Source organism: Peromyscus maniculatus, chromosome 21, assembly GCF_049852395.1.
Source record: "Peromyscus maniculatus bairdii isolate BWxNUB_F1_BW_parent chromosome 21, HU_Pman_BW_mat_3.1, whole genome shotgun sequence".
NCBI lineage: Eukaryota > Metazoa > Chordata > Mammalia > Rodentia > Cricetidae > Peromyscus > Peromyscus maniculatus.
In genome coordinates this window covers 37,210,856-37,233,630 of record NC_134872.1, presented here as the reverse complement: position 1 = coordinate 37,233,630, position 22,775 = coordinate 37,210,856, and the positions used below count along the sequence as shown (strand labels likewise).

Genomic DNA, 22,775 nt, shown 5'->3' with positions numbered 1-22,775 from the left:
CTTGGCATCCCATTGTGAATGCTGTAAACAACACTAACTTGGGCATTTTAAGATGGTGGATGTTAACGAGAGAGCACTCCAATAAAATGCGGTCATCTGAGCTGCCGTGCTACGTGGGGCCGGAAATGTAGTCAGAAGCTATGACTGGATGCCCTGGGAAGGCAGGGCAGTGGCATTTTGTCTCAACGAGAAGTTTTTACTGAGTGCAATCAGCAGGACAGGCAGGAGGTAGCTGGAGAAAGTGGCCAAGCAACCCGCTGTGCTGGAGGTAGCAGTTGGGTGAGAAGGATGTTGAACACAGGGAACTGGGTAGTTTCCTGAAAGGAAGAAACTGGTGACAGCAGAGCCATTTCAAAGAGGGACCCGAGCCTCAGCTAGGACAGGAAGAGCCTGCTCTCTCCCTGGTGACTGCAGGGCATAAGGAAGGATGCACCTGCTGTAGACGTCGTCGTGGTGGCACTCTTATCTGACACACGAGACACATGCCTGTCCTTCCGCTTTGAAAACTCTGCCTGCTTATGATTTCTCACTGGCAAATGGAGAGCTCTGCTTTGCAGCCCCCTGGACCCTAGGACAGGAGGAGATGGGACTTTCACACTGGGTAGTGAGAGAGTACAGGACCCTCATGTCATATCGGCTCCTTTTCCTGAGGAATCTTTAAAGGCTAATAGTTACAGAGCTGTATACCAGCATAGGATTCCCATGCTCTGTGGTAAATCCAAAGCAGATAGAGGTGGGATCCTTGGAGGCCTTGGCAGCTTGTTCCTCACCATAGTGCCAGGTTGAACATGAAAAGAATGTTCTGGAGACGCCTGGGGGACACCATACTTCTGGGTGGGAACACCCAACAGTTGGTGCTTTGGCCCAGACATGTGAATTGGTATCAGGGCTTATGGGCTACGTTGCCCTTTGAGAGTCTGTTTGCAGTGCCTAGTAAAGCTGGGGTTTGGGGCTCAGCTAATAGAACCAGCCAGAAAGATGGGTGTCTCCACAGTCCCTGTAGCCTTGCTCTCAATATATTTTTAAGATGGGAGGTGGGGGCCAGGCAGTGGTGGCGCACACCTTTAATCCCAGCACTCGGGAGGCAGAGGCAGGTAGATCTCTGTGAGTTCGAGGCCAGCCTGGGCTACCAAGTGAGTCTCAGGAAAGACGCAAAACTACACAGAGAAACCCTGACTCGAAAAATAATAAATAAATAAATAAATAAATAAATAAATAAATAAATAAATAAATAAATAAATAATGGGAGGTGGGGTTAAAATTATCTGTTTGTGGGGTTATGTGCACATGAATTGGATTTCCTGGATCTGGAGTTAACCAAACACGGGTCTTCTGCAAGAGCAGTCGTACTTCTTAACCACTGACCTACCTCTCTAGCCTTGAAGCCCTGCTCTTTGGCTCAATGTCCACATCCAGCACTCTAACCAAGCAGAGGGGTGGATGAGGGTTCTTGTATCCCCATGCCCCATGGATATTCAAGCCTGTGCAGAGCTCAAGGTCCTTCCCAGGCTGAACTGCAGAGGTGGGGCAAAGCCAGCCTTGGTGTTTAGTGACATGAGGTCCCTCATGGCATGCCACTCATCTTCTCACTGGCTGTTCCTTTCCTTAAAAAAAATAAATCAACACACACACATACACACACACACACACACACACACACACACACACACACACACACACACTCTCCCCTTGGGCGTGAGAGGTGGATCAGCTGGTAAAGGGTCTGGCCACCAAACCTGACCCCACCTGAATTCAATCCCCAGAACTCACATGGTAGGGAAAAAAATGGGGGACAAATTACCAAAGATTCAACAACTTTCTCTTTGAAATAATCCAGATTCTATGGAAGTGGGAAAAGGTTCCTTCTCCATGCACCTGCCGTCCGTTGGTGACATCACACGTTGCTACAGCACAATAGCACAGCCAGAACATTGTCATAGGCACAGGCGCGTGTGAAGTCCAGTGTCATCTCACAGCAATATAGATGTGTGCAACCATTCTGACACATGCCTTCATTTTAATTTTAAAAAGTGGGGTGGGATCTTGGCAAATTTTATAAAGACTTATGATTTCCTAGTGGCAGGAAAGAACTACAATATATCAAAAAGCAGGTCGCTCGGTGTGAAGTGGCACAGACATCCTCAATGTTGGCTAACATTCTCTCTCATGGGTATACATGTACACACACACACACACACACACACACACACACACACACACACACACACACACAGAGGCATAGGTGTCCACACACAGAGGCACACACACAGAGGTATAGGTGCACGCACACACAGAGGCACAATGTACTTTCTCTAGATAAAACCTTGAAGTGTTTCGAGTTGTTCCGAGGCCCATTTTTCTGTGCTCAGAAGGGGCAGAAACCAGCTCCTTTTACCCCTATTTCTTTTCAGAGGCAAAATTGGCATGAAACAGACAGTCTTGAGAATAGGGGTTGCCTTTCTCTGTGAGAAAAAGGAACTGACCAAATCATCAGGAAATCACTTCAGGTCTCCTGTTTCATACTGAGAAACGTAGCTTCCATCCCGAGGAATACCAGACTCTCTGCCTTAACCTACATGACTAGAGAAAGATTTTGCTTCGAAAGATCATACTAGCAGGGCACTGAGAAGTACAGCTATTCGACTCCTTTCGTGGCCACTGGGCTGTTTATATTGCACCAGTCACGTTAATATAGTAAGACACGAGGTTTGTGTAGCTCACACTTTTGGAGACTGTGAGTTTGGCCCCAGCTGAGGGCCTCATGGTGTGTGGTGTCACAATGGTACTCACACATCCGTAAGAGATCCCACAATGAGACAGGACACCAAGGAAGGACTAAAGAACCAAGCTCCCACAAGAACAGCTAACTCATAGCACAAACCTAGCACTTACTCCTTCCAAGGGTAGCCCGCCCCACCCCCCACTCAGCCACCCCTCCCTAAGCTCTTCCTCTTAAGACCCTCCCACACCAGCACACTCAGGGTCTAGCTCCCAACACAGGAGTTTGGGATAGAAAACCAGAGCGAGCCAGGTGGTGGTGGCTCACGCCTTTAATCCCAGCACTTGGGAGGCAGAGGCAGGCAGATCTCTATGAGTTTGAGGCCAACCTAGGCTACAGAGTGAGTTTCAGGAAAGGCGCAAAGCTATGCAGAGAAACCCTGTCTCAAAAAAACAAAAAAAAAAAAAAAGAAAAGAAAAGAAAAAAGAAAAGAAAAGAAAAAAGAAAAGAAAAGAAAAGAAAAAGAAAACCAGAGCAAAAAGATGAGCTTCTTTTTGAAATTGACTCCCATCTTGAAAACAAAAGGGCCTGACCCAGATGTTGCCAATGGTATCTGGATTTATACCAGGCCACCAGGAAACTCGGTTGTAGACGGTGCATGTAGAGCTTCTAGGTCAAAATAGTCTTGCAGCCTGGTCCCTTCCAGCACCTGACAGAGCCATGTAACTGGCAGAGAGGCATGTCAGAGCCACTGCTGGTAGCAGAGCCAAGCCAGGTGCTCCAGGACATTAAGACTTGTTAAGAGGGTTAGTGCTGACGGCTCTGAGTTGCCACCATGGCGTGATCGCTGATGGTGAGTGGTGTATGGTGACCGGGGCTTCTGTTCTCAAGGGTTCCTAACATCCTTCCTCCTTCTGCTTCCTACTTAGCTGTGTGGCCACTTGTGCAAGTCATTCTTGCCTTAGCATGAGCTGAACAGTCACCTTCAAATAATTACAGGATTATTACACATTTCTACTGTGTTTATTTATTTTTATTAGCATATATTCATTGTCTAGAGTAACAGACTTCATGACAACATTTTTAATACATGCGTTGTCGGGTCCTTCCATCATACGCACCCCACATTCTCCTCTCCTTGTCTCTTACTGTTCTTCTCCAGCCTCACAGAAAGTCCCTTCTCCTTTGTGTCTTTTGTCTCCAATCTAGACTGCAGGTATGAGAACGAATGTAATATTCCTCATTCTGGACCTGGCTTGTTTCACTTAACACGGTGATCTCCAATTGCATCCATTTTCCTGTAATGACATGCTTTGTCCTTCTTGAAGGCTGAAAGAAACTCAATCGTATGTGCACCCTTGGCCTTATCTACCCACCTATTGATGGACCTCTGGGCTGCTCCCGTACCTTGGCTGTTGTGAACAGTACCTCAGTCCACATGAACATGTGGGTATCTCTATGGTAGCCTGCTGAATCACAAGACTAGTTTCAGTCCTTCAAGAAACTTCTATTTTCACTGATTCACATAGTGGCTACACTGATGTGCAGCCCCACCAACAGCTTGTACAGCATTTTGTGATTTACAGAAATTACTTCCTGTCCCACCACACAAAGAAAACACAGTCCACATAAAGCCAACAATTCCCCCCAAGGCTCCTCAGAGATGTCACAAGCATCCTAATCTTCCAGGGCTGAGCATACCTTGCCTTTGACTTGGGCCCCTTTCACCCCTGGGTGGTGGCACATGGGCCTGAAGCTCTTATGGGCAGAAGGAATAGCACCCTCTTCCATGGGAGTAACTTGAGTTCTTCTCTTCTCATCCTCCTTAGAAGTCCTCTGAGGGCAGAAGCTTGAGAGATCTTGACCTTGATTTTATACTCTGGATTCTCTTAACTACCATGGCTACAGATCCATGGGACCACTTTGCAAACAGCTTCCTACATGTAAAACCATTCTATTTTTATTCTCATTTATTTAGACTCTTTTAATTGTCTTCCCGAATCTAACTCCTTTCTCTTGTCAGAATGCAAGCCACATTCTTACCTTCTTCTCTTGACCATGCCATGTAAGAAGTTGTAAGGGTATGTAGAAACCTGTCAGAAAGTGGTGTCTTTAGAAGATAAGGCGATTTGTTTTTCTGTAATCAAGAGCAGAGGCAGCCAGGGGAGGAGTGTGCAAGCTGTACAGCCGAGCATCACAGATGCTGCGTGATCTTCTTGCCTCTTGGTCTCTTGGTCTTGCTAGAAGACAACTCTCACTGTGGATCCACGCACTGTATGTGTGGATACAGGCTTTCTTAAGGTCTCACTTGCGATCAAGGATGGTAAAGGTAGCACTGCTGTTACTGGTAATTCATCTTTTCTCACCTCCCAATGCGTGCAAGCTTGGACACAAAGACGGCACTCCTCCATAGGGAGCCAGAGCAGGCGCATTCCAACTGGGTTTGTGTTCCTCGGCGAGGTAGAGCAAGCAGTTTGGACCGTGTGAAGACCCACAAATGAGAAACTTGGTAGAGGGATAGGTGGAGAAGAGAGAAGACCAACACTGACGACCATAACACCAAAATATCCATCAGCTCTGACAAGTGTTGAAGATGATCTCCATTCTTCGGTATAAAGTAGTGTTTCTAGGAGAAGGGATTAGGAAAGACATACTACTTCTTACTACACTCCCTTGAAAAATGTAATGCGTACATACACATATACAGGGGGGCGGGGTGAGGGAAAGAGAACTTGACTGCTTCATTTAAAAAAAAGAATAGCCTTAACATTTCTTGCCTCTTTATTCTTAAGAGAATGGATGAATTACAATGTGTACCTACATGTTATTTCTTCCAAAACAATGGGGGGAAAAACTGGTTTGATTCAAGCCAGACATCAAGTATTTTATTTATTTTTCAGTCTATTTTTCTTTCAAGCAACTTTGTGAAAACTGATATTTATTTCTGGTTTTGGAGACATCAGAGAGAGTTCTGCCTGTCCTGAAGAAAACGAGTGTTTCCTGGTGGGCTTGGTAATTCATTGCTTTCAGGGAAGAGAGTCCTGGCTGGCTGGGGCAGAGATAAGAGAATGACAGCCTGACACACCAGACTGCTCTTGTAACTTAAGTAAGTCGGTGAGCGGAGCATTCTTTGAGAGAATGCTGCTGCCGCGTTAAATGCCTGGAGTTGCAGATAGGAGTGGTGTATCTCCAGTTATAACAGCGGTTCGCATTTGACTTTTTCTAATTTAGCTAAGCGTGTAAGAAAGTCTTTCCTTAGAATTAAAACAATAATAATAATAATAATAATAATAATAATAATAATAATAATAATAATAATAATAATTCAGACACCTCTCATTTTATCTAGGATTTCCAAGTTTGAAAAAAAAAATCAAAAACAAAAACAAAAACAAAAAAAAAGAGAGTGCATCTAGCCTCGGTTGCCTGGAAACCAGGTGTGTGCTACTCTGTTCAACAGACTAATTGGCAGTGAGGAATTCTGCACAGCAGAAGGCTCATTAGTGCGGGTGGGTGGGACTCAGAGCTCCTCTCGCTAGTGGCTGGGAGCCACTCACACATTCGAAGTGTGATTCAGCTCGTAGGGATGTTTACTGCCAGCTCTTCAGGAACGGAGTCGCATGCCAGCCGACTTCCCTGGTCTAGCAACCTTGTAGATAGCCAGGGACGTTTAAAAGGACACGCTTTGCTGTTTTCCCCGTGGCTGGTGGCGACTGTCTTGGAAGTTTAGAAGTAAAGCTCGGGGTGGCTGGTCAGGAGCTGGTTTTTAGTTGTAAAGCCATATGAACACCCTTGGGGACTGGTGTGACAAAAATGGTCACCCGCCCTTCACTGGCGTTTTACACTCTAGGTGCTTTCAAGTTGCTGTGTTCTCTAGTGTCACAGCCCCCATGCAGGCTGGAGATGATGCAGGGAGAGTCACTCTCCTCAAGTCACGGTGCAGATGGCTGGATGACGGAAGCAGTATCTGAACAAGGGATCTTCCCAGGCCCTCGCCTCCTGGAGGGTGAATCCCAGGCTCTCTCATCAGTGTCAGGGTCCACTTATCATCTGCTAAATGAATTCATAAGTTCAGGCCAAGGGAAGGAGATAGAAGGGAGGATGGAAGGACGGAAAGAAGGAAGGACAGACAGATGGGTACTGTGGCCGTTACTCCTTAAAACATCAAAGAAAACTTTTTACATAGGTCATTTCCTAAAACACGTTGGGAGAATATTCCCAAAGTCCTGGGTGTTTCTTGTTGAATGTTTCCCGAGGGCTGACTGACAAGGCCTCCTCATCCGTCTGTCCGTCCGTCTGTCTCTTATGGAATGAAACTCAGGAAAACCCACGTCCTGCATTAGAAAGGCCTCTAAGGAGCATGTCCACTGCCGCTTCACTCTGAGTGCTCTGGGGGCCCAGACTCCCTCTCATCTGCCCCATTTGCTGAGAGAGACACTCCAACGTTCTCTGGGGGGAGCTCTGGGTCCTAGTCAGCCTGCAGGTGTGTGCTAGGCCCTTTCTGGGACCACCTGACTCCGAATGCGGGTTCCCGGAAGTGGGTCAGCTCACTTGGCCTCTGGACGATTTCCTTCACTCTCTGGTGCTCGCTCTGTCCAACTTCTAGACAAATGCCTGGGGAAGGCCTTTCCGTATGTTCTCTTGCACTGCTGGGACTCCAACCCAGGGCCTTGTCGGTAGGCAAATGTCTGAGTACCACTGAGCCTCGGCTAGACCTTTCTGTCTGTACAGCTGCAGCCGAGTGATGCCATGGGAACAGCAGAGGACCGTGGCCCCTCCCCCGTGAGGTCTCTGTCCCCACCAGTCCCGGCAACTTTGGCCAAGTCATTCCCCTCTCGAGGCAGCAGCATATATTCCGATGGGCTGGCCATTGGAGAGAGAGGACAACAGAGGAAGCTGCAGACCTGGGAGGTGGCGTTGCCCTCCCAGTAGTCCATGTGGAGTTTCACAGCAGAGCCCTGTGCAGGTGAAGTTGGGCAGTTGCCCGACAATAAAGACTTAGGCCAACTTGTCTCTAGTGATGGAGGGAACCTCCAGGAGCATGGACCTGGCTGTTTTTCTCTAGTTTAGTTCTACCAATTTTTTTTTGTTGTTGTTGTTGGTATTGCTTTGTTTTTAAAGACTAGTATTTGTTCTTTAGTGATATGCTTATGTTTGTCTAAGGGGGAGGATGGTCCTGTGGGAGTGCAGGCGCCCACAGAGTCCAGAAGAAGGAGGCAGATCTCCTTAAGAGTTATTTCCCCAGTGCTCTTCCCTGGGTCCCCTGTCTGCCACCTAGAGGCCACCCTGAACTGCTCAGGCTGGGCCTGGGCCTGGCCTGGCCATCCCCGTGGCTCATCATCCAGCAAGAGCAGGGCTGTTAGGCTGACCCACTTCTGCTGTTTGCCCACGACAGGCTAAGCCTGTCTGGCCTTGTTCAGAGGCACCAGGCGGAGTACGTTGCCTTCCAACGACGATGAGTGCAGATGGCCGTCTTTGGAGCGTCTGAGTCTGTATGTTTTGTCTGAAGGACTCCCACCTGGCACCCCAGGGTGGCTGGAACACAGGAGCCAATCATGGGGCCTTCCTTGGCCCACATTCAGCCTGTCCCCCCAGCAACCCGGGGTTAGGAGACTTTCTTTGCTGAGAACCAAAGCTCCCAAGGCTTCAGCTGTGTGTAGGCCACACTGAACAACTTCCCTGAGCCCTAAGAACCTCAGTTGCTTGTAAAGCCACCGAGAAGATGCGGACTATCCTGTCCTTGAGGGGGTCGCCATCAAGTGAAAGGGGTTCTGGGTGTCTAAAACCAAAGAAAGGGAGTAACGAATAGAAAAGAGACAGAGGAGGGTACCGTGGCAGGGCAGAGGATGATGGGAGTGCTGATCACTGATCACAGCTTGTCATCAGGGCTTTGGATGCGACAATATGATCTCTGTCTTCTGAACTATGGGGACTGTGCTGAATGATGTATATGTGTTATCCCCTATCTACTCCGCACACGCTTGCTACTTGTATTTCTTGCCAAAATCTCGCCAGATTGCTGTATCTGGGCATAGGATATCATCTCTTCATTGTTTTGGATGGCTTAGGATCTGATGTCTATGGTTAAATAAGCTGATGTGTGAGAAACCCATAAGCCAGGGCTTTAGCCATGGCAGGTCTCACCAGCTCATACATTCCTGTATATTCGTGAGCCTTGAGAAGGGTGTCCTGGGCCCAAGACTTCTGATTCTGAAGCCTGCCCAGGCTACAGCGATGGATTCGTGTGTAAAGGGCGTGCATCACAAGGGTGAGGACCTGTGCCGACAAGCACAACGGTGCACAATTATAACCCCGGCACTCGGGGCACTGTGGGCATGCAGAGAGAGAGATCCCCAGAGCTTGCTGGCCAGCCAGCCTAGCTGTCAGCTAGCTCCAGGTTCAGGGAGAGAGACTGCCTCACAGGAAGGTGGAAGGACAAGGAGGCGGTTCAGCAAGAAAAACACTTGCTTACCCAAGCCCTACAGTCTGAGCTCAATCCCCGGGATCCATAGTGGAAGGAGAGTGCTAACTCCCCAAGGTCCCCCGACCTCCACACGCGTGCTGTGGTATACTCCAGTGTACACGCACATTGACATTGACCTTCTGCCTCCACTCTATATGCATGGGCAAGCACATCTGTACAGACTCACATGGGGGCGGGGGGCGGCAGAAAAGAAGAGGAGGAGGAGAAGGAAGGGGCGTAGAAAGAATGAGAAGGAGGAAGAGGAAAACAGGAAAGCCTCCACCCTGCTATAAACCCTCGCAGGGCATGCTGGGTCTCTCCAGTGGCTGGCTGTACCTGGGTCCAGGCCAGGCTCAGCGCTTAGCTACTTCACACTTGGCTGGAGGGAGGCACAGCGAAGATGACGCTGTTCTGTGGCCGGTAGAGAAGCAAGTCAGGGATAGTTAGTTTCTAGCCCCAGAGGTACCGATGCACTGAATCGTGCAGGCCTGCATAAGGTGGACCTAGCTAACGGGAGTGAGGCCGAGAGGACATCTGGAGAGGACTGCCGGGTATAAGTGTAGTACCTTCAGAATAGCACACCAAGAGGCAAGTCGTAGCTAGTCATGCAAAGTGAGAGCTGCTTTCTCATGACCAGGACCTTTGAACAGAACAGCACAGCACTGCCCCTTCTATTCCCAGCTGATCTGGGCTGGAGCCAACTGAGGAAATACAGGGAGGTGTGACCTCCTCGTGGATACCTTGTAAAAGGAAGTAGAATAAAGCACAGTAGTGTCTCACACCGTGAAGAAAGAAAGCTCCTTGCTGCTGGTGCTCTCAGACGTTCCCCACAGGAGCCACCTAGATAGCTGCGCTCAGGTTTAGCAGTGTTATCAGAGGGGGTGGGCCGCAGCCCCCTGGCCATTCACGGCAGGCAGACACTCTTAAACTCTAAATGAAAGAAGTGATGATGTCGGGAGGAGGGGAGAAATAAGGCTAAGCACTGATTCATCCTCCTCCATGGTGTATGGCATTAGATAGGCCTGGACTGGGAAGCGTGTGGTTCCAATGGCCCCAGCCTGCTTCCAGCCACTGTCCAGTAGAAGAGGAGAGGACCCCAATGGCTCCTCCTCTTGGCTGTAGAAGAGAAGTCTTAGCCATGTCCGTTACTGATGAAATCATCATTCTCAGGATGCAGCCCAGACAGGGCACGACCAGAAGGGAAGAGGATGAAGGCCTTTCTAACCTAAATCCAGCAGCCCACTCCCAAACTAACTCTGCTAACTAACTCTGCTGCCTCCACCAGCCAGTGGTTCATGTGCAACATCCCGCATTTGGGTGAAATGTGATTGGAAACTCTGATGTGAAGCCCAAACCCCCACAGCCTGGTGTCCAGACTAGTTTGACTTCTGGTTCCCAAGGGTATCTTGTTTTTCCTTTGCTCTCTCTGAAGCCTGGAGAACAGCTAGGAGGAAGTTTCCCAAGGCTCCAAGGATCTTTGGGAGCGCAAGTTACCTGGAGAGAGAAGCAGGCCCGAGCACTACTTGTAGCCCATTTGGGTTTGTCTTTGGCAGCAACTCCCAACCAAGGCTGCCGTGACTCAGCTGCGGGCAGCCGTGACTCATCCCCACTTACTGATTTCACTAGGCATCTATTGTCCACACCCTGACCACACACTGCCACTCATCAGATTCCCTACTTGACTCAGGGCGACCACAGTGTGGCTCGAAGTCTTCAAAGGGGCCCCCTAGAGGGAATCCTCAGGGATGGAGACTTTGCCGTCAAAGGTTGCAAGAGCAGCTTGGACTGTTACAATGGTCCTTCCACCCTGATGCCGCGACCATTTCTAGGTTGGAAACTCCTTGCTGACCGAAGATGTCATTGTAAGTTGACTTCATAATAGATTTTCTAACTTTCTCCATTCATTCCTTCATGGCCTATGTCATCTTTTCCCTGAACAGTGAATCACCAGGTCCTTGGAAAATGGCGACTACGAAAGAACCAGAGTCGCAAGAGGCAGATAAAGCCACAGCCTTGGCCTTGTAGACATTTGCAGTCGAGTTGCTGGTGGTCATGGAAACGCTGTAAAGCAAGCGTCTGGTCATGGGCTCACCCTGGAGTCTCCCTCTGTGAAGCCACAGGAAGTGCTCTTGAGATGTGGCTTCATGTGGCCAGTGCTGGATTGGACCAGGGTTGAGATCAGATCTGCCAGCCTGGCTCTTCCCCACTCAGGAAATATGCCTGAACATGAGAATTCCTTAATTGAAGGGAAGTTGGGATTGTGAGGGCAGCTGCTGCCTCTCTGGTTTTTACTGCCCATTTCCTTTAGAAAAAAAAAAAAAAAAACTACATTTTCCTCCCAGTGAATGAATCATTCCCTGGAAAGGAAGAATCACAATGCGGAAGTAACCTCCTAGTCTCCCCAAATGACAAAGGGGTACATCTACAGTTCATTAGCACCTGTCCTTCAAAGCCTTTTTACAATGTAAATATAATGAGAAAAAATTACTGTCAACCTCCCACGTATAAGGTACAGATGCTTGCTGAAGACATGAGGCCCCTCATCGGGGCTGCCAGGCAGGACAGAAGACAAACTCTCTGCTCACAGCCATAAACCCAGCCAAGTGGGGAGATGCAGGTTCGGCCTGTTTTGATTTCGACTGGTTTTTGTTTCCAGTGTTTTGGGGTTTTGTTATGGCTGTTGTTGTTATTTTCTCTCTTCCTTTTAATGAACTAAATTCACCAGGTTTTGTTGGTATGCTAGGGGAGAGAAATGAGATTTTCCAGCTAGCTTGGGACCTGCCGTTCAAACCACTTCTGAGCCATTTTGAAAACACCATGGTTTGATCTTGTGAAAACATTGGTCTTGCAGCACAATAGACTTGTGGAAGTCATTTCAGGCAAGAGTCATGATGAATACAGAGTGACCCGCTGGGCCTATAAAGATAGTAGAGAAAGTTCAAAATGGCTCTAGTGATCATTTAACATGGGCGCATACTGCTTGGCCCTCAGTAGATAAAGTTGTGTTGGAACACAGCCACACACTTTAATGGCTGTGTGGTCAATGCCTGGTTTTACATGGCAGGAGAGTTGAGCAGTCACTCAAAGACAATCGGGTCTGCTTCTGAACTATTTAACAGCTCCCAAACCCAGCTTTAGTAAAATAAAAAATAATAAAAATACTACTATTTCAGTGATTTGTTTTTAACAGATTTCTAAGGAACCTCTTTTTCTCTTTTGTTTTAGTCAATGAAATCGTAGGCCTGTGACTTGGACAGAATTATAGGCTGATAAGGAAAAACCTTGGTCACAAAGGTTGACGGAGTCCTTCCTATTCTAGGTCACAAGGGAATAGTATGTGTTTTGACTATAAACAAAGTTCACAACCTTGTCAGTATGATTCTCAGGAAAGTGCAGCTTTATAGCTGGGAGGAGGAGGTCAAGCCCGAAGGTCATACATGTTCCAGCCACAAGCCTGGCTTATTGCTGTTGGAATATCTTGATCTGAAAATGCTCTATTAGGAAAAGGACTATTGTCTTTGTGTGGGCAATCTTTACACAAGATTTTGTCCACTCAGCTAGACTTCTCGACTCTCAGAAGGTGGGAGGAAAGTTTCCTCTACTCCAGAGGTCTTGCTCCATCTCCGCTGGCTGCTGGTCCTTGGGATCTCGACTGCAGGAAGTCGGGTGAGATGCACAGGGATGGCGCGGAGCAGTAGAGGGGTCTGTTTCCCAGGACAGACAGAGTGTCACCCTCACGGTGAGAGTGTCACCCTCACGGTGAGAGTGTGAAGTGGCCAATGAGGAAAAGACTCGAAAGGAGCAGCATAGAGCATGGCCAGAGTTGACATTTCAGGCAGACTTCATGCTGAGCCTCAAGAATCTAGAACAAGAACACTTGACTGGGTGATTGACAGGCCAGTTTGGATTAACTCTTAAGAGAGAGGGCAATGGTGTCTGCTGTCTGTTCTTTACTAGGAAACCACTGGCTAAATAGCAATCTAATGACCTTCTGAGCAGTTGAGACTCTCAGGACTTCACCCAGGGCCTGAGATACTTTGAGATATCATTCTTTTGATCAGTAATCAGAGTGTTTCAATCCCTGTTTATATCTAACTAGCTACCTAATTCACCTGGTTATATCTAACTAGCTACCAGATTCACCTGATTGTATCAAACTAACTACCTGATTCACCTGGTTATATCTAACTAGCTACCTGATTCACCTGGTTATATCTAACTAGCTACCTGATTCACCTGATTGTATCAAACTAACTACCTGATTCACCTGGTTATATCTAACTAGCTACCTGATTCACCTGGTTATATCTAACTAGCTACCTGATTTGAAGGCTCTATGTCTCATTAATTTTCCCCATGTCTTGCCTCATTTCCATGTATTTGTATTTGGTCTCTTCTGGAGAACCCGCTGTCAGCTGCTAGCCCCCAGGCGCACCCTTCACCTGTCTGTCTCACTGCTGCTGCCTTACTCCTTATGAGCCCCAAAGGCTTATATATGTAGCACCAGAAAATAGCCACACTCTCATTTACCAGTTCCCATTGATTCGGAGCCAAAGTGCCAATCAACTGGGTAATAAATATGACTGTGAGAAAGAATGTTCCTGAGTCCTCGGGGCGGAAGTTTCACCTGGGTCATATAAGTGTTATTTGGAGCCTTGCTGTACAAAGACATCTTCAGTCATTTCTGCCCATGTTTATTGCATTCTTATGTGTTCCGTTCCATTCTCTCACTCCTTCCCATCCTCATAATGGCCTGTGGTGTGTCCCTACGATCACCAGCAGAGCTTCTTCTCCATTCAGTGTGTGTGTGTGTGTGTGTGTGTGTGTGTGTGTGTGTGTGTGTACATTACCAACAGTGCATGCGTGTACACACACACACACACACACACACACACACACACACACACACACACACACACTTTGACACTGGTAGGTAAAAACAATATTCCTTCTCCCAAAGACCCCTTGCCCCCTTCATTACCACTCCCCACTGCTAAGCCTGTAACTAGGTGTCATTACTGATACCGGGAGTAACAGTGGCTACCATTTTTTAATGACTTGCTTGTGTCAGGAACAATGCTGGGGTTTCTTGTGGATTTGCTCATCTCACCTACTAAGTACAGAAATGGAGGCCCTGCTGTCGTCCCCACTTCACAGATGGAGAACTAGGGCTGGCCTTCACACATGCGTGAGATCACATGAGCAGGGGCAAAGCCAGGGTTCTAGCTGGGAAGGCTGATGCAGCCACACTCTGCCTTTCCTTCAGATGGGGGACCGAAGATGTGCCACTTTCTACTGCGCTGACATTAACCGTTTTAGATCCCACACATGACTGAGCTCGGATGCTTCTTATCTGAGTCTGGCTTATGTCACTTAAAATCATGTCCTTCCCAGTCCTCAAAAGAGGACAAATAGCTGATTGACGGGCATATGGAAGGATGTTCCACGTCACTGATCGTTAGAGAAACATACTCTGAGAGGATGTGATCAACAGTCACATACTGAAAGTCCCAAAATAACTAGCAGAGAGGTTTCTGAATGTCCCGACAGCAAGGCAATGAGAAATGGAGCTGTGGCTCAGTGGCTGAGTGCTTGCCTAGCTTGTGCAAGTTCCTGGGTTCAATCCCCAGCACTAACAAGAGAAAGATGCTAATTGTCCAGGATGGCAAGGATGCCAATTATCCCATCGTTGCTCAGTGTGGCAGTGTATTGGCACATCATACTGTGCTCCATAATACATCATTTTAAAAATAAAGACTAAAGTACATTACACTCAAAAAGAGGATTCAAGGCAAACAAAATGGGATGCTGGCGTCACCGGCCTTAACAGACTTAATGACAGATGTAGCTGAAAGTTTTCCTAGTCCTGCACAGCTCCCATGGCCCCACGGTCCCGCAACCACTCAGACCCAAATGAAACATACAGAGGCTTATATTAATTATGAACTGTATGACCTACTTGCTCAAGCTTCTTGCTAGCTAGACCTTAAATCTTAAATTAACCCATTTCTATAAATCTATACTTTGCCACATGGCTTGTAGCTTACCAGTACTTTACATCTTGCTTCTCTTGGAAGCAGCTAACAGCAGCTCCCATGCTCTGTCTTCTTCCTTCCTTCTCTCTCTTTAGAATGTCCTGCCTAGCCTTATTCTACCTCACCATTGGCCAAACAGCTTTATTTGTCAACCAATCAGAGCAACACAATTTCACAGCATATAGAATGACATCACCCATCAGACAGAAGATGGATGGAGGGCAGAACGGTAGGGCAAGGCAGATGTGAGATGATCTGTGTGCTGGGCATCAGGCCGGGTCCCTGGCTGTGCAGGTACATCACCTGCCTGGTGTGTGTAGCCTCCTTCTAGAATAGGAGAAACAGACTGACATTTCAGGGGCTTATTGATGTCATGGAGCAAATGGGTAACAGTGGAAATTTACATTTAAATCAGTCTGACGGAAGGTAGAAATCTAGCCACCCTGAGCAACAGTGGATGGAGGAAAGTGTCTGTGTCCAATGCAGGGACAGGACTCTGTCCTCTGAGTTTGCATCTGTGGGCAGGCCATGCAGCCTGCTAAGAGGTACCTTCCTAAGCCCTACACAGAGGCTGGCTGTGGCCAGCTTCCTCCCAACTCCCACCATGGAACTGGATGGAGATAGGAGCTTTTGCTTTCCAAAACTTGGCTGTGACTGAGAAGTGGTAAAGGAATCCTTGGGCATGGGCTATCATTTCTGTCCCAGAGGGTTTCTCTTTAGCAGGTAATTCCTGCATACACTGCAGTTCGTTCTTTAATTTTAGACTTAAGGATATAATTGTACCTTTAAACATATTACATAAATGGTGTTACCCCGGATTCTCCATGCTCTTGGAGAGTGATGTTAACAGTTGCAGGAGATTCAGATAGGGGGTCAGCCCAGGATATTCACTACCCACCCCCATCCCTGTCCCTGTCTCTGCCTCCGTCTCTCCTTCATGCCTCATGAATATATTGTGTACTAACTGTGGTCCAAGGAGCTGTGAAGACACACTATATTCAAGCCTTGCCAGCTGTTTTTATGCCAGTTGTGGACCTGGCTTGTAAACTTAACTGTTGGCACAAGCATGATCTTGTCAAGGACCCCAAGGGAAACGGCAAAGCCCCCCCTCCTGGTCTGAGTCAGAGTGTTGACGGTGTGTGCAGAAAATGCTCATCATAGCTTTCTCTCTTCAGATGTTTCCAACCTCAAGGCTGATCCTCTACAGAGAGTGTTCCTACCAAACAGAGCTAAACCTGCCTCTTTGCTTAGCTGTATACAGTAACCTCCCTTCTTGTAGGTTCTCTTGGAGAGACGAGGAGAATGAGGTAAGGGTAGTTGCTTCTAGGATCCCTTCTTGGTTTGTCTCTTGGTTTATCAAAGGCTGCTTTCCCTGGTGTCTGTTACTTCCAGGTGTGGGAAACCATTTTCCTCTTACTGCTTACCTCTATTGTTGCCAACCCTGGTGGTTATCATCTTATTTTGGTTATCCATTGCCCACACACCTTTGCAAATAGTCCCCTTTGTATGTGAGCCCTCCTTCAAGTATCCACACTACACCATCTGTCGCCTGTGGGACCCCTGCTTCCCAAGACTTAGGACTGGTTGTTTGAAGTGAAGAACTCTGCTTCCCTTCACACTCCACTCTGGTGGTTAATCCCACCAGTGGGTATTCCTCCAGCTGCAAATAGAATCGTCTGTCCTTCCAGATGGAAAGTTTCTTCTCACAGCTAATTTCTCTTTGCTGTCTTTCTATGGTCATGAGAAAACTACTGCTCAAAAGTTTCCTTGTTGGAAACTCTATATAGTTGTGTAAAGCAATTATATTCCTCCATTATTTCTTTAATGGAGATTTCTAAGGTGGTCTCCTCCTCCTCCTCCTCCTTCTCCTTCTTCTTCTTCTTGAATTCCTGTTAGTCCTTTAATGAAACCCAAGTGTGCATTGACAGATGAGTGAATAAACAAGATGTCCTAAAGCTTACAGTGGAACATTATTCAGCCTTTAAAAGGAAGGAAATGCTAACACATGCTAAAGCATAGAAAAGTCTCACAGGCATCAATGCTAAGCAAAAGAAGCCATCTGCAAAGGACAATACCTTAACACGTTAGTATCTAAATTCATGGGGACAGAAGATAGAGTGACAGTTGCTAGGGCTGGAGACAGTGGGGGATAGGGATATCAATTTGAGCTTTGAGGAGGATTAGAGTTCTGCAGATGGATGGTGAGGTGGTTGCATGGTAGGGTGGATGAACGTGATGCCACTGAAACTCATACTCCCGAGTAGTTACCATGCCGAGTAGTTCATTATGCATACTTCACCAGCTTTTATAGTAAGAAAGTAATACATGGGGAAGACATGGGGGATGACAGAGGTGACGAGCAGTGGGGACAAGGATGCCCTCTGGAATTCCTGGGCAAGTGTTGCTGGGGAGCTTGGATTCTTGCTTGACAAGGGGAGCATCTTGGCTACCCAGGCTCAGCCAGGGGAAGGAATGGTGGCAGAGACATGGGAGGGAGAGGAAGAAGAAGACATGAGAACAGGTCCCCCATGCTTTGTGGATTCAAAGAGCTCTGAATACAGATAAATAGTCACCATTAGTCACCTTTGGATGTTTGGTTGATGATGCATCCGTCCCACTCATGCAGTCAGGATCTAGTACACGAGGCATGCCATCCCTCCTGCCCAGGGGATTTGTGGACACCGCTTAGTGGACCCTCACTCCTCCCGTGGACATTTCCCACTGTCACTGCCCTTAGCAGCACAGGACCCAGACAGGTCATCGCTGAATGCCCCTAATGCATTCTCATCCAAAGCTTTGAGCAGATTCCATCTGCAAAGTATTGATTGCATGCCTGTGCGGGTGTGAACCTCAATGTGATGTAAACCTAAGCTGTTAAGTGGGGTCCCTTGTGAGTCTACCCCTAAATCCACCTGCCGCTCACCAAAAGGGCCGTGTAGATAGCAGCCGTGGCTGCAGGATTTCTTGCCTTTGCTCTGGTTCAGGTATGTGCCTGTGCTTGTGCATGTAAGCAACTAAGATCACAAGAGGAAACTGCCTCAGTAACGCTTTCATCTAAAACTTCAAAGATGCAGGAGAGTGGCTGGTGCATTTGCCAAGCGTGGAGTTCAGATGTCTGGGGAAGAGCAAAACATGAGGGTGGGGCTGATTCATTGTCCCTACTGACCCCACCCTAGCTCAGCCCCTTTGCCCTCTCAGACACTGCTGCCGTCTGTTTCTAGTCCCCCAGCAGGCTCTGGCCTCATGGGCACTCTGAGACAGATTCTCCTTGACTACTGGCTTTTGGGGGGGCACCCCGGGCAGTATTTGATAGAAGAAGGAATCAAGGATGTGTTCTGCTCTGGAAGGAAAACCCAGGGCCACCCAGGGTAGAAAGGGAAACTGCCATCTTTGGGGCCTGAGAGACTTTGAGCCCATGGCCCAGAGTAGAGGCTCCAAGGGGTGAGCTAGGCCCTAAAGACTTGGGGATACCAGAACATTCCCGAATTATTGTATAGTCTTTCACACCCATGAGCTTTAAGGAGGGACTATGGGTCACCCTTCTTTGGGACTGAGTCTTCCTGGTCACGTGTTAGAGGGTGTGTGTCTTTGAATGGACAAAGTCAAGGGCAGTGTCCCTGAGCTATCTATCACAGGCGTCTTCCAGGAGGAGCTCACTGGGGTCGGTCTGAGATAGAGACACTGCTTCACTGAGGGGGGGGGTGGGTCTCGAGGACAGTTCTCAACATGTGACCAATTGACACCTAGATCCATTTTTGAAAAAAAACAGTGATTGTTTGCTTTAAAAAAAAAAAAAAAAGACTTATTCCCTGGGGGTTACAATGGATTTTTCTAGAAGCTACTTAAGCATCTAATGACTTATCACTCTAATAGCACCAGATATGTCCAACTTTCAATCTACAAGTATCTGTCATTGTGATTCAATACAAAAATCATAGACATACCTGAAATACTATGAGGTGTGTGTGTTTGTGTTTGTGTTATGTGTGTGCACATACATGGGTGGGTGCACTGCCTATTGGGCACATATGGAGGCCAGAGCTTGTTAGATCTTTTCTCTATTGTTATCCACCTCTTTTTTTTTTCTTTTTGAGATAAGGTCCATCATTGAACCTGGAGCTCACTGTTTGGGCTAGACTAGTGGTCCAGTGAGGAGTTCTAGCACCTGTTTGTGCTCCCCGGCGTTGGGGTTACACACACACACACACCACACTACCATGTTCAGCTCTCACATGACTGCTAGAAATCCAAACTCAGGTCTTCATGCTTCATGATAAACACTTTACCCACAAGCTACCTCCCCAGCCCCATCAGAAGGGTTCACTGCCATTTCATTTTGATTGTGTGGTTCCCAAGCAGACGACAACTGTTCGGATGACAACAGTGTGCTGCCCTGTCACAAGGTTAGACATGGCTCAATGCCACGGATGCTTGTACCGAAACATAACCGTTTGAACTCACGTGAACAAGAACACTTTGGAATCCTCAGTAAGTTTTGAGCACACAGTGGGGCTGCTATGGCCAGTAAGTTCAAGAATCACTGAGTTGAGGCGTGTATATTAGATAAGACCAAAATAGTGTGACAACCATACAGATCTGTAAGAAAGATCTAGAAACAGATTGCAACCATCAGATTTTTTTTTCTGTTTTGTTTTGCAGGCAAAACTGCATAGAAAATCTAATGGATGAAGATGAGAAGGACAGAGCAAAGAGGTAAGTGGGAGCCATGCCCCTGCCTCACAGTGCTTGCTTTTATTTACCCTCTATTTAACAAAGCATGACAGGCAGCTGTGGGATGTGTCTACACACCCTCTCCCTGAAACATTTAAGAGTGGCTCTAAAATTGTGTGTCTCACCAGTGAAGTTATCCATTGTGTGGGGCTTGCCAAGTCTGTGTTGACATGAACATGCTCGTGTGTTACCCTGTTGACAGTGGTCTCCACACAGAGGGCTCTGGTTACTGCTTTTCTAGGACAGATACTGCTTAGCAAGGCAGGCTAATAAGAGCCAAGCCAGTCTGGGTTCAAGCCCTGGTGGTGGTGTTGGGGTAATGCCTGACTTTAGGTAGTCATAGCATCACTGTTACCCAATCATTACTCTATCCATACTCAGTTGTTACTGAGTGGTCAGTAACCAACCAGTACTGTGCTGAGCACTGTCCTTACATTATCTCAATTTCTTCTTCTGTGAAGCAGAGGCATCGTGGCCCCTTGTACCATGGTTGAACAGTCAGGATTTACTGGTCTGGCGGTTGTTACGTTAAAGCACCTATAACCCTGCGTGTGTTTATCCCTTTATGAGCATTCATTGCATACCTATGGCATTCAAGGTAGTCATGAGGCTGATATTGAAGGTCAAGAATGGTCAAACGTCATCAGACTTGACACAACCCACCCAAGCAGGCCATCACTGTGCTAAACTCGGTAAGCTGGGAAAGCAAGCGTGAGTAAGTGGCTTCGGTCTCCCCAGGGGTGCACAAGTTGATAAGTGATGAGTGATGAAGACCATTCAGGTGCAAGGGACAGAAGCGCAGCAGAGAGCGTAGCATCAAATGCCATTCTGGGGAACCTTCATTACAGACCCACAGATCAGCCTCCTCCCTCTAGTCTCATCCTGTTCCCTTCTACGCTGTCCAGGACAGGCACTCTGTCCTCTGCTGTAGGCTTCCTCATGGGCCCGTAATGGACATACCTACTTCCCTCCCTAGAACTTCATGACTGACGTCCCAAGAGACCACCCACCCACTGTGGTAGCTCTAGAGCAACTGTCCCCTGAGGAGACAGCCAGGAGAGACACAGTTCTATAGCCATTTGCAAAGTTGCTCAGTCTGAATCTACAAGAAAAATGAGCAAGTCTGGACTGTTTCAACTTCCTCTAAGATTTCTATTAACACAAGGTAGCTTTGGGACAAGTGTAGCATGGAGCGTGGAGTAGGAAGTGACAGGACAGACATCTCCTTTGATCTGATTTTCCGTGTTTTGGGGGGCAGTCGGGCCAAGGGAAGAACTTGAGGCTTCACACATGTGAGGTTATTTTACCCTTATCACCAGTTTTCCATGTGCAAAAACATCCCTGTAAAACCAGTCAAACAAGGACGCCCGCAGGTCTTGAGCTTATTCTAAAACAACAAGCTCTGGGCCCTTCGCCTGGTCCTGGGCATGCCAGCCTCCTCCAGAAGTGTTTTGCAACCTGTAGATCCCAACCTGTAAGGTTGCAAAGTCCATGTGTGCCCTCCCAACAAGTAAATGAATGAACTTGACCACACAGGGCAAGCATATTCTTGCCTTCTCTCAGGGACAGTCTGGCACCCGACTCTTCCTCTGGAGTGTTTTGCCTTTTGGGTTCCTGCAGGGTGAGCTAGATCATGCCAGAGACAGACAGCCTTTATGGTCCCATACCCCTGTTCTCTCACCTGCAACACAGTCTGGCTTGTTCTACTCAGCGGGGGGGGGGGGGGGGGGGGGGCATTTTGGGGAGCCAACCACCATTAACTTAGGTGTTAATCTACATATGTGTCTGAAACTTCATAGCACTTTACAACGATATGTTGACAAAATAGCAATATAAATAATTTATACAGAGAACAGAGCAGTGGTGGCCAGCACTCATTGAGAGTTTCCTACTCATATCCACTGAGTACTGAGCTAAGTACCTCTGTGTGCATTATCTCAAATTATCAATTCAATATCCTTTTGATGTGTATATTGTTTTTTATGCTAAACTAAGGCTTATGAAAAATCAAGGAAGTGGCAGGTAGGAAGTTAAATGCAGTCTTCCTTAGCCTTAGAGTCTGTTCTAATCCCTTAGGACATGAGAGATTCTTTTCATTTAAGTACAAATTCCCCATGCAACCCCACAGGCCTAGACCAAGACTGTTTAAGTCCACAGGAGCTCTCTTTTGCCATCATTGACATTAATGTTCCCTCATAGCCACACATGGCCTCAGCCCAACCTCCCCATTGCTCAACTCTGAATCAAAAGGAGGCAAAATATACATTCGCTCTCTCCCCTACTTGCAGATCAGAAATATGGACATGCTAAAAAAGAAAAAAAAAAGTCTTAGCTAAAAGTTTCTTGAAATAAATCAGAGTCCCCACCCTTTGTTTTGATTCATTCCCAATCCCATTTGCTTTAGGCTAAGAACATATCTCAGTTAGTTAGGTAATCATTGCTGTACGGGAATAAAGAAAAAATGGTTTCCTTCAGTCAGAGTTCTGGTGGTTGACGGGAAGGGACTCTGGTGAGGAAACTGTGGGAGACAGCTTCACTATAGGACCCAAGAAGTAGAGAGAGAGATTACGGTAAAGGAGAGAGAGACAAAGAGCAGGCATGGAGGATGAGGATGAGGGAAGGCGAGGAGAGGTGAAAGGTCACATCGCAAGCATCGCAGTCAAGAATCCAGAGTAGAGAGTCGCTGCTCCCCATGGGATGCACATCGTCAGGCTCTCACCCCCATCCCATTGAGGACCAAACTTCCAATGCATGCGCCCTGTGGGGATAAATGACATCCAAGCCACAGCACTGCCCCCTTCCTAAAAAGTCCCCTTTTGTGCAACTC

The 22,775-nt window shown here is 47.5% G+C and overlaps 1 protein-coding gene across 4 annotated transcripts in view; it reads left to right on the top strand.

Moving 5' to 3' along the window:
• Positions 1-22,775, top strand: part of Npas2 (neuronal PAS domain protein 2) — a 182,768-nt gene that overhangs the window by 53,358 nt on the left and 106,635 nt on the right. For all 4 annotated transcript variants that reach the window (XM_042266687.2, XM_015998926.3, XM_076557426.1 and 1 more), the window contains one exon: positions 19,877-19,930. In XM_042266687.2, coding sequence (XP_042122621.1) covers positions 19,899-19,930 — 32 coding nt within the window. In that variant the 5' untranslated portion in view covers positions 19,877-19,898. The remainder of the gene's footprint in view (positions 1-19,876; positions 19,931-22,775) is intronic.